The sequence below is a fragment of the Lissotriton helveticus genome, chromosome 11 (assembly GCF_964261635.1).
Source record: "Lissotriton helveticus chromosome 11, aLisHel1.1, whole genome shotgun sequence".
Taxonomy (NCBI): Eukaryota; Metazoa; Chordata; class Amphibia; order Caudata; family Salamandridae; genus Lissotriton; species Lissotriton helveticus.
Window position 1 is genome coordinate 417,243,745 of NC_136072.1, and position 17,067 is coordinate 417,260,811.

A 17,067-nucleotide genomic window follows, 5' to 3' on the forward strand; every position below is an offset into this window, starting at 1 on the left:
CATCAGGTTTCTTTGTCCTCAGCAGGCTCTGAGTCTTGATTTGGAGATTCTTTGGAACAGAGGTGCTGTTCACAGGAGATCCGATCTTTGTGGAAGGCAGTCAGTCTTCCCAGGGAATCTGGAGGTCGCTGGCTGCAGGACAAGGCGACTTCTGGCGCAGGATCTCTGGAGACTGCAGACAGACCGGTAGGGCTGGGGCCAAGTCAGTTGTTCTCTGTAGTCTCCTCTGCTGGGCGTCTTCTTTTGCCCTTCTTCGCAGGTTGCGGGAATCTGTCTTCTTGGTTCAGGACTGCCCCTATTGTGTTTAGGGGGCGTTTTAGTGGTCTCAAGGTCAGTAGCCAAGTGGCTACTGACCTTAGGGTGACTACACCATTGGTGTACTCACCCCACGTGGGGAGTGGGCAAAATCCCTAATCCTGATTGGAGAGTGCCAGCCAACTGCAAGATGGCGGGCACTGAAGAGTGGGCTTCACCTCGCCTCCCCCACCGGAGGGGTGAGGTTGGCAGAGGTGGGCACACCTTTTAGGCTGTGCTAATTTTTCCCTTCTGTCTTTCTGCCAAAAAAGAGGGAGACAGGAAGGGGGCCTGCTCCTGATAGCAGGAGAGGCTGGGTGCCGCGTTACAAAGGTGGCAAGGCCTCTGAAGCTTTCCTGCAACAGATGGCTGTTCCTGTCCTGGGGGAGGTGTGACCACCTCCGCATAGGAAAGGCTTTGTTTCTGGGCTCAGGGAGCGAAGGCTCCCACCCCAGGGGACCAGAAACATGTCTTGTGGTGGCAGGCTGGTGTGTACCAGTCATGGAACCCACCAGAGGCTGGTCGTTTTTCAGGGAGCATCTCTAAGATGCCCTCTGTGTGCATTTTTCATTAAATCCCTCACTGGCATCAGTGTGGGTTCAATGTGCTGAGAAGTTTGATACCAAGCTTCTCAGTTTTCAGTGAAGCTATTACGGGGCTGTGGAGTTCATAACGACAAACTCCCAGCGCAAAATACTCTTAATGGCATTACTGCACTTACAATGTCTAAGAATTGGTCTAGACACAGTAGTGGTATAGGGCTCATGCACCTGTACCCTTACCACTGGTACAGTGCACCCAGCTAGAGGAGTGGCTGACCTATGCCAGGGCAGCGGGTTGTAGGCATGGCACACAGGGATGTGTGACATGTCGACTCTTCACTTTGTTCTGCACAAAAACACGCAGCCTGTAATGGCAGTGTGTGTGTGTAAAGGTACAGGGCCTCTAAGGGTGGCACAATAAGTGCTGCAGCCCTTAGAGGTCTTCTCTGGCCACAGTGGCCCTTGGTACCCCATGGTACCTTTTACAAGGGACTGACATGTGGCCAGAGAGGTGCCAATTGGGGATACAAGGTACAGTTTTGGGAAGGAACACAGGCACTGGGAACCGGATTGGCAGGGACCCAGGTCATATCAAGTCAAAGTGCATCAGTAGTCTGCCAAAAAGTGGCGGTTTACTGAAACAGAAACCCAGTTTCCGACAGAAAGCTTTAAACTCAAGCACTCAAGAATTACTGGCAAGGGAGCTCAAAAAGCCCAGTGCCATACAAAACTTGCAGCAGCATTCTCAACAGGCACGAAATACAAAATTTGAAGGGAGGAGAAGACAAGATGCCAAGACGTCTGTTGCTACACTCATAGGATATGGAGCTCCGACTGTGGTGAGATCTGGCAAACTTGCATTCCTGCGCTCTTTTTCCAGGAATCAAATCAAGGCTCTTCTTTTCAAGCAAAACTTCAACCATGTGCAATCTTCTGCATTGTGGTCTCAAGCTACTAACTCCTCTCTTCCTACCCAAATGCCCTCAAACTTCTCTGTACTCCTCACCACAAGCCTCACCTTTCTTTACAGCACATTGTTAGTTTAGATTCCCCTCAGAAGTTGCTTGTTTGGAAACATGGACTCAAGCTTATGATAGCTCTTTGGAACCCACGACTAAACTAGATTCTAAAGTTTCTTCTCTTGAGAGGGGCTTTTAAAGTTTTAATTACACATAGGAATGAGTGAAAAACATTTGAAATGTGATTAGCAATGTAAGTATAGCCATCATAAAGAAACACCTCGTCCATAAGTAACAATTTATACAGACCCCTAAAGAAAAATATGTACCCTCTGTTATTTAACAGCAACTTATACTTGCTATCCAATTACTAATACTGATCTATCCTCGTGGGATAACAATGGTAATTGGATAGCAAGTATAACTAGCCAATAAAAGAGCGCTCTCCAAACTGTCTTATTGAGGATCCATGAAGGCCTCTCCTCCGGTTTTTGCTATTACTTTGTACTTACTAGGATGCTATGTCTCTATTCACACTGCATTTTATCTTTGTACATGAGCCCATGCAATTATTTTTCAAGCATTTATTAAACTATTCAGTCACTTACATACAAAAATAAACAACCACTTAACCATCTCTCATTGTTGGGTACACTGTGCTTACATTCCCTGCAGATGCACAACACTTAGCTACTCATCTTGTGATTGCTGAGCGATTAGCATAAAAAGAAGATACCGATAGTGTATCATCAAAACAATCGAATCCATCCATCCATCTCTAAGCATACAGAATGTCCTCCCATAGCTGTTCTAAACCTAAATCCTGTACAAAAGGAGTGTAATGCCTACATCTGAGTAGTTATACTTAGATTGGTGTACTGTCGGTTTCACTCCAGAAAAGCTGTCGATTTATTTGAGGTATTATCCAGCTAATTTGGCAGATTGTTCATGGGCATTGTTGCTAAGTGCTCTCACAATGGTCCCATATGTCCCTGGACCTGGATATGTGTAATTGCTGTGATGTATATGTCGCTGACCTGCCATTTAATGTAACCATATTGTTTGACCAGTCCTTTGGGGCTCAGTGGTTCTGTACCAGTGCATTGCCACCCTACATTTTGCCAAAAGTACTGCTACGGGTGTGAAGCGCCTAGTGCTGTGAGGGATTTGTTTCACATAGCTTAATATGGCCGTAGAGGCTTTGGGTCAATTCGACTACCAATAATTTGGGCTAGAATTTGGATTCTTTTACTCATAGATTAAGACCATAGGGCAGGACCAGTCCTCGGGGGCAAAATATGCTCTGTACAGAAATTTGATGAAAGTGGAGAAGCTTACGGTTATGGTTTATGGAGATTGTCTTAGTCGGTATGCAACAATATATCCACTTTCCTTCAGTCACTTTTTTCCTGATCAGCAACTCCTACCACTGCGTTTTACGAGTAGAGCTTGCCGGTTTAACAGTTGAAGTTAGGGGATTCCGTCTGGACACCCACTTGGTAGAGTCTGTGGATTTAATCAATTGGTTTCATGGCTTATTTTCAGATGGCTCATTTGGGAACTTACAAACCCTCTCCCACATTGTGTGCCTCAACGAGAGGTTAGTGAAAACATCTAGGGCGAGTGGAGTCACATTTGTCCTTGAACTCTTCCAGCGTGAGAAATGTTCTCTTGGTATAGAGATGGCCCAACTTGTCAACCTCGCTTTAGATAGTGTTTGTATCACTTTACTTTCTGCTGTAATTGGAAGAAGCAAGGTTTGGGTTAAAGGTATTGTTCGTGGGTACAGATATGGCATTTTGGATCTCAGGGATAGCGTTTTTCATGCCCACCATTTAGGCACCACTGTGACCACATTGGTTCTCAAAGATTTTTAAATGATATATTGCGTCTGTTCTCTCTCAAGTATGAGAAAGAGGACTCACTTATCTACATGGTATCAAATCTAGCATGTTGACATTGCACCACTAGGTGATATAATTGATGTCAAGCACCTCAAACCATGCTCTTCAAAAAGAAGCATCATATTGTTCCAGCCTTTTCATGGCTGTCTGCCTGCCCTGACAAGTCATGTCAAGAATGATCAAAGAATTTTGAAGAAAGCCTTATTTAGCAGCATCTTTGTGAATAAGGAGCAAAATTCGGGATAGCGGTAATCTTGTCAAACTACTAATCTGATGGGAGACCTACTTTACAACAGGGCTGTAATTTAATTTTACACTAGTGTCAGTGTCTCGGTACAGTGCTGTCACCAAGTATTTAACCGATTCATCTACCTGATTAATAAATAATTCTCGAGTTTGGTTTTGACTGTGGAGTTTATAAGGGTGAACAGCTCGGGGAACCACCAAACCTGATCACTTCCCTTATCATGGGGGAGCGGTTATCTGATAGTTCTGAGATGAACAGTAGGATATAGTCAGCATTTATTGAGAGGAAGAGCCTTCCCAAGCAAAGTATAAATGTCTGTGCTGATGATGCGCCTGTAAATGCTGCACCAGTGTATCCATAGCCACGAAAAGTAGGGACAACAGAGGACAACCCTGCCTCGCGCCCCTAGTTACTGGTAACAGATCTGATTTTAATCCATTTACATCCAAATTTTAGCTGCTGGTTTAGTGTAAAGTAGTGCAATTAATTTCAGAAAGGGATCCCCTAGGCCATATGTGGTTATCAAAAAATGCCACTCCAAGGAGTAGAAGGCCCTCTCTGCATCTAGTAGAATTCCTGCTGCCTCTGGGGTTCAGATTATGCAGAACAGCATATATTGTACGTAGGTAAACCGATGTAGACTTAGCCAGGTGAGATCATGCCTTCCATAATCTAAGACAAGAGGTTTGCTATAACGTTCATCAGAATTTAGCTGTCCAGGTTTAGTGATAGTGGGTGGTTTATTAGACACTGGTGAATATTTTTATAAAGTTTTGGAGCATCATGATTATAGCAGTTAATTGCATCCTGTGCGTAAACCCCTGTTTATGAACGGAACGGAATAACAAATTTAGTTTTAGTTAACGTAGTCGATAATTATCGGATGCGTTAAATACACCAACATTCATAACATTTCGGCAGGTCAAACCTGCTGAAATTTATTAGGGGAAATGTCCTAAACTCGTAATTGGGGCCTATGTTCTATTAGTGGGGGATCATGTGGATGTGTGTCTGGTATTTTATTGCTGTAAACTTGAGGTATTGTGTTTTCTGCCTGTTATGCACAAGCAACAGTGTATTGGCTGTATCATATTCAACCATTCTTTCAAACCCTCGCCCATCCCACCCACACTGATTCCCCACAACTGTCAGTGACAGAGTTCCCATTATATGTAACAACACACCCAGGTATCTTTGCATTGATGTGGCAATTCGCACCTCAGGTGTGCGGTGTGCCCGTCAGTGTCTTTGCTCTGAGAAGAATGTGTTTTAAGTATTTTTATATTCAATGGGGTAACGACTACAGAGTCTTATAAAGGGTGCCTGGCCTCCCATCAGCCGCAAACAATTCTGCTAATAAATAGAGTGTCCGGAGACAGGTCTTACAACTCGGATATTACCAACTACCATCTACCATTGCCATGGTTCAATGCATTGGGATGTTCTACGTGGTGTGTGTCTCAGAGATGTTATCCTCCATCATTTGATCTCATTTCGTGGGTCTGGGATCTCCGGGTTGGGGGCTGGCCGGCAGATATGGTGGTGGTGATGGGGGAGGATGTCTGCGTATTTGCCCACTTGACTTGATGAGCAGGTAGTGAGGTAAGCCTCTGGTTGAGGGCCGGAACCAGCATCAGTAGCTTGCCTTGTTTGCAACGTTTGCCCTTGGACATCAATGCTCCATGCTCCCCTTACCGCCACATTCATGCCTCTGAAGAGGACCCCTATACTGTGTCTGTGTAAAAGACGCAGACGCGGAAACACAAGGGCTATGGAGTGACAGATCTACATTATGCAGCCATCTTGTCTGCGGTGTAAAGACGCTGATTACTGGCAAATTTTCCACTATGACCCATTACAACTTTTACATCCATGATAATGACTGATTTCAATACAAAATGACCTCATGAATAAATTATTGATAAATCAGGGGGCGTGGCTGAGATGGCCAAGATGGTATGTCCTCTAGAGCACTCACTGTCCAGTGGGACTAAAATTAGCATGATACCTAGTTGCTGGTAGCTTTCTTAACCCTGGAAGCGGATTGGGCTGTGTAGAGAAACCCCCAGTGTGCACTCTATTTGGTGGTACCAAGAGACAGTGTGAGGAGGACACAGCGTGTCTGTGACTGCAAAGAGAGCTTCGGCTGGAGGCACAGCAGCTGCATGTGAGATGCAACTAGAGATCCCAGCAGTGCAAGGAGGGGACACCCGGCTTCTACCCCCGGAAGCAACAGGTTAGATTTTGAATGAGCTGGGAGGCAGGCTAAGGGTGTGGTGCAGGCCTGCCGCAGTGAGCAGGGCTGTTGCTGGAAGGAGTAACAGAGGTAGGGGACTGTGAGACGGACCCATGGTGTTGTGCAGGCCCACAGCGACACATGTGGATGGCACCAGAACCTGGTCAAAGTAAAGGGAAGAAGGCATGGAGGAATAGATCCCCCAGGGCCATAGAGCCCATCGAATAGAGGGGGGGAGAAGATGTACCACATGAACTGGCTCAACTCCACCGGGAGGCCCCATCTGGCACTCACACAAATTGAGATGGCTGCCTCCTTAGGCCGCGTGACAGAGTAAGGATCTATCCCGGGAAGGCCCCTTCGCTGCATAGGAGAGAGCTGTATCGGGCGCGGGTCGGGTCAAGAATGCCATCTGCTAGGACGCAGCATAGGAGGGAGCTGTATCGGGCGCGGGTAGGGCCAGGAATACCGTCTTCTAGGACGCAACTGCTCAGAGAGTGATATTCAGAAAGTGGTCTGCCACGCATAGGATAGCAGTAACCTGTGCCTTCGTAAGTGCCCAGCAGAGACTGGACAGTGAAAGGCAACAATGGGACCATGATGACCGAGAAGTCCTCCACCACCCCCACACGCACTAGGTGCAAACAAAAATTTACAAACTCATATCAGGGACTAGCAAACTTGGGGGGAAGAGGAGACTGCTGCACTGTGCGTGCTGCCCTCAGGTCCCATGGCAAGCCTATTGGCCACCTAAGCTTCTTGCACAGCGTTGGAGACCAAGATTGGGGCAGTCGGGAAAGATGTAGTGTGCTTGCAGCAGGACCTTCGCAACACAGTGGGCGGAGTGACGGGGAGAAGCGTATACTCTGCCTCAACGAAGCGTGCCAAAGTTGGATCGCATTGTGTACTTGGGTTTTCGCCTCTGGGATAAGTCAAGCTGACTTTTTTACTGGCTGGCAATGATGTCAAAGAAGAAAGAGTATAGTGATCCCCTCCAGAGGAAATATCTTGGAGGTTGGAGAATTTGCAAACACATGCACAGATTTCTATCAGAACCTCTATGTGAGGTGGGAGAGACCACCGGAGGAGTCCTTTGCAGCATGGATTGCACTGTCAGCATCGGAGAGGAAAGACCTGAAGTAGTCCTTCACAGTAAAGGAACTAAAAGATGCCCTCCCTGATATGGTTTCAGGCAAGACACTGGGAACAGACAGGTTCTCTATTGAATATCACTAGAAGTTCAGTAAGACCCTATTGCCACCCTTGCTGGTCATGTATACCGAGGTAGCAGCAAAGAGCCACTTACCTGAGAGACTAGACTGGGCAAAAATAGTGGTTCTACAAAAGGTGGGACACCAAAGTGTGTACTTTTTTCGCCTGATCTCCCTCATTAAAAGCGAAGTTAAATTATAAACCAAAATGTTGGCGAATAGGCTACTCAGGGTTATATACCCGGAACAAAGCGGTTTTATGCTTCAGAGTAGTACCAGGCTATTGCATTTGTATGGTGAACATGACAGTTGCATATCTACACCACTTGATAAACAAGTACACATTCCTGCTCATAGATTTTGAGAAGGCCTTCGACTCCATAGATTGGGATTTCCTTTGGGACGATCTGGGTCATTTGGATTAAGGCCTAAATTCATCTCCTATATACAGGTTCTCTACATTAACCCCAGTGTGCAGGTGTGAGTAAACAGAGTCCTATCACAGGCCTTTCAGATACAACAGTGCACCAAACAAGAGTTGTCGTTATCCCCCCGTTATTTGATCTGGCAAAGGAACCACTGGCGTTATGGGTTAGATGCTATGCACAGATGCGAGGGTTCCAGAGGAAAACCACATAGCGCTGTTTACGGATGATGTGCTGCTGTTTTTGACCCCATCTAGAATCCACAGGTCCACAGCTTCTCCAGATGTTGGTGTTATAAAGGTAGGCCTCTGGCCTGCAGGTTAATTGGACCAGGTCCGTCTTGGTGCCCCTGAATGAGGACACAGGAGCAACAAACAAGCTGACCCAGATCCTGGTCTGCAAGCTGAGCTTCCACTATCATTCATTCATGTCTTGTTGCTGCCTCGCCTTCTGGGGACCCTTAAACTTGCCCCCTGGTCACCAGAATGTGAGGGGACCTTGAGAAGTGGGCACGGCTCCCTCTCAACATATTGGGTAGGGTTGTGCTTTTTAAGATGCTGGTGCTACTTTGCTTTTTATACGTTCTTCAAATCTTCCCATATGCTATCTCTGCAAGGTGGTCTGAGGACGTTCAGGCCAAGGTGCGGTCCTTCCTATGGGCCCACAAGGTCCCAAGCCCTGCATTCGGGAGGCTCACTTAATCCACATTCAAAATGGTACGACTGCTCTACTATTGGGCCTCACATGTGGTGGTTCTGAATGACTGGCTTCATGGGGGGCTGGGTGGTTCTAGCTTTCCTTACTGAATTGGCTTTTCTGGGTTGTGACAGCATCACAAGTATTCTATATAGTGTGCAGATTCCGCACTCCCTGCTAGAGATTTCCAGGGTGGTATTCCAGGTATTGAGGGCAGCGCAGCATTGAACATGGTGGGGCAGGATAATCACTTGCATTCCCCCCTAGGACGGAGTAGTTGGTTGGGAAAGATGGGGAGACTCGAGGGTTTCAGTAGGTGGGATCTCACTGGCATCTCTACGCTAGGGGGTGTATGGCAGGGTTCCTAAATGAGGTCCTTCCAGGACCTTCAAGCATACTTCTAATTTCACTATCTCCAATTTTATTTATGTCTAAAATTCCACTCATTACTGTCACCTCCCCAGCTCCTACACGCCTGTGAGGGCGGGATGTTACCCCACCTCTGCCTGTGCATAGTGCGGAGCAGAAGACGCAGTTTTCTTCCAAGTGGCGTGGTCCTGCTCAGTGATCTCAAAATATTGGGAGGCCCTTCTTATGCATACTGGTTTGTTGGAGGAGAGTAAACTGGTTGAACTAGGAGCACTGATCACAAAGAGAGACATTGACCTGGTGTAGAACTCAGCAAACCCTTTTCTGTTAATGGCCTGGCATAAGGCAATGGACCGGTGCACCAAACTTAAGGAATGGGTAAAAGTCGCGAGGGGATTTCCACAGGAGCAGAAGAAAATCTGGAGCAAATGGTGGGGCTCTTACAGGCTGAAACGATTTGTAGGCTAATAATGTATGTGATGTTTATGTGTATGCTGTACATGACCATAAATACTGTAAGAGTTATCACTATCTTTATCTTTTTTTTTTAAATCCGTAACATTTGGTCAAAAAATAATAATAAATATATTAATGTTCTGGATCTGCACTCTACCTGAAAATAAATGACCAATCAGGACCCTTCTACAGACTTTGAAGCGCTCTTTTTAAACTTAGCATGCAATAAGCATCTGACCTTCAAAGGCATACTTCTAAAACGCCCCCCCCCCCCCCCCCCCAGAAACAACTTTCTGAATAATTTTTAGTCACTTCTAGAGTGCACCCTCCAGGCTGACAACTTTTCTATTCTTGGCGATTTCAACTTTCATTTAGAATCTAAAGTTGATAAAGACACAGACACCCTCCTAGAAATTTCCGCTTCATTAGGACTCAAACAGGTCATCAAGGAAGCTACACACACAGCAGGACATACCCTAGATGGCCTCTTTACCAGTAACCCCCACTTACTGTTAAAACGGTGCTCCCGCTCAGCTGGTCTGATCACCAGGCCATTATTTGTTTAGCTTAATACCACTGACTTTATTACCACTCCAAGCCAGTTGAGTCCAACACACGCTGAGCCTGGAATATTTTAGACAAAACATTGTACCCCAATTCTTGGCACATAATCAACTATTCTCCCTCCAGACGGCAAGTCAGCATCCACTTACTACTTAGCTACAACTTCCTTAAACTCGTTCCTCCCAATTCCTCTCACCACAACAGGAAGGATCCTTCTGCACCATGGTTTTCCGAAACCCTTAGGCTAGAGAAACAAGCCTGCAGAAGGCAGGAAAGGAACTGGCACAAGCACTATGACGCCCAAGAAAAACATTCACATAAATTAGCTCTAGCCAAATATAAAAATCTCCTCATCAACGAAAAAAGCAATTACTAGACGCAGATGATTGAAACTGCTTCCAACTCCACCAAGGAACTCTTTCAGGTGGTCACCAAGCTCACATCCGTCCCAAAGAACAATGTAGCCATAATCAGCCAACGGTTCCTCGAGATCCTAGCCATCACCTATAAAGACAAGGTAAACCAAATCTTCAATAAATTGGATAACTCTTATCCTGTAGTCACCAATGATAAAATACTTCAGACAGATCAGGATTATCCTCTGCTTTCTGAATTTTCTCCCACCTCTCCTAATCAAGTGGCTTCCATCCTGATCGGAGCTAAATCAGGGTCCCTACACGAACTTTGCCCTCCCAGGATACTTAAGCTTGTACCGGAATTGATTACCACCAACCTCTCAGCCATTTTCAATATAATGTTTTCCACTGTTGTGTTCTCTTTGGATGGAAGCAAGCTTCCATACTCCCTCTAATAAAAAATAAAAAAAAATCTCCGCTCTTCTGACCACAATCACTACCCCCCCATCTCAAGTCTTAGCCTCCCCACAAAAATTGTGAAAAAAATCATGAACCAAGAATTCTCCAAATGTATTCAAGATAACCACCTACTGGACCCTACCCAGTTTGGGTTCAGACCAGGGCACAGCACAAAAACAGCCCTTATTAAAGCCACAAAGGAGATAAGGGCTGCCTTAAATAAAGGGGGATCTGCTGCCCTCATTCTCTCCTCAACCTATCCTCCGCCTTAGATATGGTTGCTCATAAGAATCTGATCAACCACTTAGGTATAATAGGGGTCAAAGACAAAGCTCTGTCCCTGCCGACCTCCTCCCTCTCAAACAGGACTCAACCATTGGCCTTGGGCCAAATTACATCCTTACCTTTTTCTTTGCCTTGTGGGTCGCACGGGGGACAATGTGGAGCCCCACTGTTTTTAATATTGATTTCTCTGAACTGGTCCCTCTTATCAAAAGTTTTAACATAGGTCTTACCTCCTATGCTGACGACACCCAATTGGTAGTCACAGCTTTTAACAACAATACCTCTGGACCTTTATGATTCCAAGACTGCATATCGCTTCTCGGCCTTTTGGCTAAGATCAAGTGTAGTATCTGTTCTTATCAGTCTAATGATTCCAAGACTGCATGAGAGCGATCAGTCTTTGGATGAGCATACACTGTCTGAAACTCAATACTGGAAAAACTTAATTAGCATTATTTGGGAGTCTCTCTTCATTGTGGTCACCCGCCTGGTGGCGTGATGAGCTCGCCCCCCCCACCATACCTGTGACCAAAGCCAAAAACCTGGCTTCCTTATCGATGAAAAGCTTAATTTTGGATCTCAAATCTCTACAGTGCATTCCTCTTCCTTTCACACCCTAAGGATGATAAGGAAAATTCTCCCATCAATTCCTGATAAGACTAGGAAGAACGTGATCCCGGCATTAATCCTCTCAAAATTGGCCTCTACATTAACCTGCAAGAAAAACATGTTAGAAGGCTTCAGTTAGTTCCTAACGCTGCAGCCGGAATGATTCTTGACCTCTCAAATTTCTACTCTATGTCTCCTGGAATCCGGAAGCTGCTCTGGCTCCTGGTCTGCAATCGTGTCAAATTTAAGGCCCTCCACATAGTTCATGAAGCCCTGCACCACTTAGGACCTGAATTCCTAAGGCACTCTTTTCAGTGGTACACACCCAACAGACTCCTGCGTTCTGTGGAGTCCAGCATACTTACGATCTCCAGTGTCAGGAAAGCTAACTGGGGAGGTAGGAGCTTTGTTGCCAAGTACAGCTAAGCTATAGAACAGCCTCCCTGCTCACATCAGAGCCAGTCCACCCCTGCTTGCCTTTAGGAAAGAGCTCATTACTTGGATTTTCAACAATAAATCCAACTTCTTCATGCTTAAGTTTAGCCAGCCCCAAGACACCCTTGAGTATTCGCCCTCTTTACAAGTTATTTTACCATAACATAAAACAAGACTGAGACCAAACTCCAACAAAACTATTTCCAAGTACATGAGGACCCACTCTCGAGCCCCAACCCGACTGTCATTGTAGTGCACTGTATTGCAATTGGATTTATAAAGAGCATCTGATCAAACTGCTTCTGATGGGTAGTACACTTATCTAGGTTTTGTACAATGAGTGCTCACTGGAGACAACAGCTAACCAAGACAGCTAAAAAGGAATGTGGAAATAAGGAATTGGTTGCCTGTGGCAAGGGATTGAACATGTTTTCAAAACAAAATCTTTGTTTGGCCATTATTTGTGGAAAATTTTGACTGAGGCATATCAGTAGAGGCAAAGGTGATCACACATGTTTGTTAAAAACAACAGATAAATCCACAAATACATCTAAAATTCTGTATTCAGTGCCAACTTTCACATAAATGACATACCGTAGTAATATACCGTGAATGGAATTCTGGGGCGTCTTTGAGAAAAGTCAAGCCTGGGTGAGTGTCCACCACATCCTGAAGAAGAGAAACCAACACATCAAAGCAAAGCCATTCACGGTGCAGCGACAAAAAGAAGTCAATGTTAAGCGATTAAGTGGTACTATATGTAAACAGCTTCTCATTTATTTTCATACCAAAGGTATTTGTGAAAATGCAGAATCATATTCAGGAATATTATAATAAAAAACGGCAAGACTAAGAATGTCGAAAGTCTTAATTTCCCCGAAATATCCCTCATTAAGCACTTTTAAGAATAGCATCTCGTTATGTTACTGACTTACTACGTGTTTAAAAAAAAAATATTTCCACTTTTTGAGAGGTGCTCAAAGAGAGAATTGTAATCTGACATTTGCTCAACATCGTTTTTTATTAACTTTATTTGTATGATGTGCATGTGAACAAAGTAGAGGAAACCAAATACCACTCAACTACCTCTGAGGGTTGTGTATTGATTGCACACAAATCTAAATTTACATGCAGTATGTAAGTCAAAGTGCCTCATTTTAAGTTCCACTACAATCCCGATGGGTCTCATCAGGAAGATGAGATCCTCTGAATCCATGTGCTAAAGTATTACTTTACTCAGGTTAAATACTGAGCAAAATGTGGAAATCGCCACAAGCTTTTCCCCAAAATCCAGTAATATGTAATATTGCATCCCCCTGGTAGTTACCAATGAGCCTAGTATGTGTAATTCTGTTCTGGGAGTAGAGTGGTGGAATGGGTAATACCAGGCCGAAAACCATCCAACTGATAAGGGCCTGTATAAATGTAAGGCCAAACACCCCTTGCTTTCTCTAATAACAGTTTCCTCAATATATCCAGGAATCTTGAGATCTGCATCAACCAATTTCTTTGACATTCCTTGAGCAAAGAAACAGCAGTTTGGGCAATGTTAGTTGGCTCACGATGGGACCCAAATCTCTCGTATGCCTCCAAAAAGCTGTTAAGAGGAGAAGACAACTTACAATTTCAAAACAATTTAAAAGCTCACTTATTCCAGATCTTAGCTGAGGAATTAAATGAAGCCAGTAGCGACTCCCAAATCTATGCCTCCAGTTGATGCATGTGAGAAATTGAGTTGTTGGCTGACTGGGGTGTGAGCCCTGCTCAAGCAACATCCACAATCCCATGCAGGTGAACCAAAACCAAAAATCACTAGATCAACCTGTGCTTAACCCTGGGCAGCTTGGCACATATAACAGTCAGGCTTAACCTAGAGGTGATGTGTAAAGTATTTATATAGCACACAAATAGTAATAAAGTGAAAACAGAACACAAGAAAAATCATATACCACTTTAGAAAAATGAAGTAAATTGTAATAAATTATTTGACACCAAAACAACAAAAATCAAATTTGTAGAAAAGGCAATTTTTACAAAACTTTAAAGTGAAATCTAGCTCCTAAAAGATCAAAGCGCTAACCGTGGAAATCTGGTCCCGCAAGATCAGGTCAAAGTAAAAAGTTAGCACATGAAGGAGTGCGGTTTCAAAAGCGGACAAGTGCATATTTGATGAGATGGCTGTGCCTGATCATGCGTCACTGGAACGGGGGTACAACTGTTCAACGCCGCCCGACCTCCGGGTTGTGGGCTCAAAGGCTGTGTATGAAGATGAACAATTGATTACTAGAATTGGCGTCTGAGAGGCAGTGCCTAGATAAATGTACTTTGTATTTCATATGTCTGCAATAAAAACTGTTTTAACAAAAAAATGAAGGAGTGCGGTTTGGATACATGAAGGGGATTGGGCCTGGTCCGTGCTTACCTTACAAAAATGTAGAAAGAAAAATGTCTGAGAAGGTAGACAAGGCAAGCCTGCAGGAGTGTCCAAGGAAGGAGCTTCGTCGTTTTTTACCTCTGGACTTAGGCGCTGAGATGTAATTTGAAAATCTCCAGCGAGATAAAGCAGAAAGCTGTAGCCGAAGACAGTTCCACGAAGTAGGATACCCCTTTGGTGAAGGGCTGCAAAACAGATTTGCTGCAACAACGTAGCGGTGGAAGCTGTGAAGTCAATCCGACCAGTGATGCACCTCAGGCAGATATGTGAGCGGGTTGGTCCCGGTCTCCTCCTGGTTCTCAGAGCACTTTTGGCTACATTTGATTTGTTCTAAGTTTTGGAAAATGGACATCTGGGCACCTTTAGCTCCACAACCAAGGGTTTAGGAGAAGATCTAGACCTCTTGGGGATTGAGGACTCAGTCAGGCTGGGTCCAGGTGCCTGTTCAAGATGGTGGGAGCCTGCTATAATCCTGTCACTGTGAAGAGGATGCCAGCAAACTGGCCGTTGGAGTCACTTTTGGCAATCCTGGGTGCAGGTGCAGATGACGGGCTCAACAGCAAGGTTGGCCTCTGAGAGTTCAAGGCAGGCTCTAGGCAGCAAAGCACTTATTCCAGTTACAGCAGCAGTCCGGCAGAGTGCACAGCAGGTTACAGCAACCGGCAGCCCTCAGAGTCCTTCCACAGGTCCAGTAGTGAATTGAAGTGTGTGAAGGTCCTTTTTTATACCCTGGTGCCTGTCTTCTGGGAGTTTCTGGAAAGGTTCTTTGAAGTGCATAGGATTCCCCGACTCCCCTGCCCTGGCTCTAAGCTGGCTGCAGTGACAATACAGAGTTGTTAGGCCTATTGTGAGGAGAAAGGACACAGTCTCTACAGGTGCAAGCGGAGCAGTGATCAGCTGAGCACCCCCATCTTGCCAGTTAATGGCCCATTAAGGCACACCTAATCCCTCTATTGTGTGTTCTGTCTGGAATGAATTCACGAAGTCTGTCAGCTACACCTAGTCAGGTGAACCAAGACAGGCTGCAGGTACAAAGGGCTAAGGACAAGATGGCAACTTTCTAAATGTGTATTTTTCAAACAAGATATAACTACCTCCTCTCAATTAGGAAATTCTGCTTATTAAATGGAATAAGGAATCCCCCATGGTAACATAAGGGAGGGGAAGGCCTCACAGTAGTGAAAAACTAATTTGGGAGTTTTTCAGTACTAGTACATAAAACTTAAAGGTATATACCCAGTCTTTTAATTACACAGCACCCTGCCCTATGGGCTATTTAGAGCTTACTTTATGGGTGATGTATATGAAATAAAATGGAAGTTTAAGGCTTAGCAGTGGGGTTAAATGTCAAGTCATCATGGCAATGTGACACTGCATTCAGGCTGCGATGGCAGGCACCGGACAAGTTTTAAGGTGCTACTCAAGTAGGAGGCACAATACGTGCTGTAGGCCCACTAGTAGCATTTAATTCACAGGACCAGGTATATGGGTATACCACTCTACAAGGGACTTTAAGGTAAACCAAATGTGCCAAATAGGTATATGCCAATCAAACCATGTTTAGGGGATTGAGCATAATCACTTCAGCACTGGTTAGCAGTGGTAACACACACAATGCCTTAAGGCCAACAAAAACTAATTCAGCAAAAAAGTGGAGGGTAAAGGCTAAAAGTTTGAGAGTGACCCTGCAGAGAGGGCCAGGTCCAACAGTGCACGTCGGGTTATATAAAGTACTCAGAATCTCATAAACTACATTCAGTTTTTCAAACTTTTATTTTGCGTAACTGATATAGAGTAAATTGAGCTACAAGAAGGACGGCTTTTCAAGAGCACAATTGTACTGCAGCAGAAGCATTTGAGATGATATGTGTAAAGCAATAATGTTTGTGGACGGTCTGGATCAAACAGACATACATAGTATGTGATGTGAAATGGGGTATGAACATGTCGTTAGAAGTACACTAGACAACAGTTATTTTCTTTTATATTGCACTTATTTTACAATACACAGGCTTACAGTTTTACGCACAGGGAGATAAAGTGGTTTACACAGAATTACACAAGTGCTAATGTTAAGATTAGAAACTAAGTGTCTGGGATGGAAGTTAAGGACTTGGTCAAATCTATTCTCATTCTCACATCTGGAATGATCTTCTACCCAAAATGCCTGCTGCTTTAGCATAGAGGAAGGAGATAGAAATGTTCTAGTACATTTACTGTCATGGTATGATCAAGTACTTGCCCTCTGAATTCACCAAGACCTTTACAAAAACAGATACTCAGAGGCCACTGGACGTTAGGCACATTGAGTTATCAGGCATGGCAGATATTGTCACACTAAAAGATAAACTAGAATGAACAATATTTGTATAGTAAATATTTTATAACAAGACTCTGTATGTCAAAGGCATCCAATTAAGTTCCAAGCAAGGGGGATCCACACAAGAAGTTTACATAAATTAATCTGAATACATATGACTGACTTATTTGGAATTATCCTGAATTTATAGGTCATATTGGGCTCTCCTGAACCGATTTAGGTAGTTATAAAACCTATATCGAAAGCTACAGTGTTAGCAATAGCTG

General features: G+C 44.5%; 1 protein-coding gene and 1 pseudogene across 3 annotated transcripts in view; one reads left to right on the plus strand and one right to left on the minus strand.

Annotated features, from left to right (window-relative positions):
• The window catches only part of PPP2R3A (protein phosphatase 2 regulatory subunit B''alpha), a 1,303,908-nt gene that overhangs the window by 94,388 nt on the left and 1,192,453 nt on the right, over window positions 1-17,067 (minus strand). For all 3 annotated transcript variants that reach the window (XM_078665893.1, XM_078665894.1, XM_078665895.1), the window contains one exon: window positions 12,642-12,716. In XM_078665893.1, the coding sequence (XP_078522019.1) occupies window positions 12,642-12,716 (75 nt within the window). The remainder of the gene's footprint in view (window positions 1-12,641; window positions 12,717-17,067) is intronic.
• Window positions 11,315-11,471, plus strand: LOC144793556 (U2 spliceosomal RNA; annotated as a pseudogene).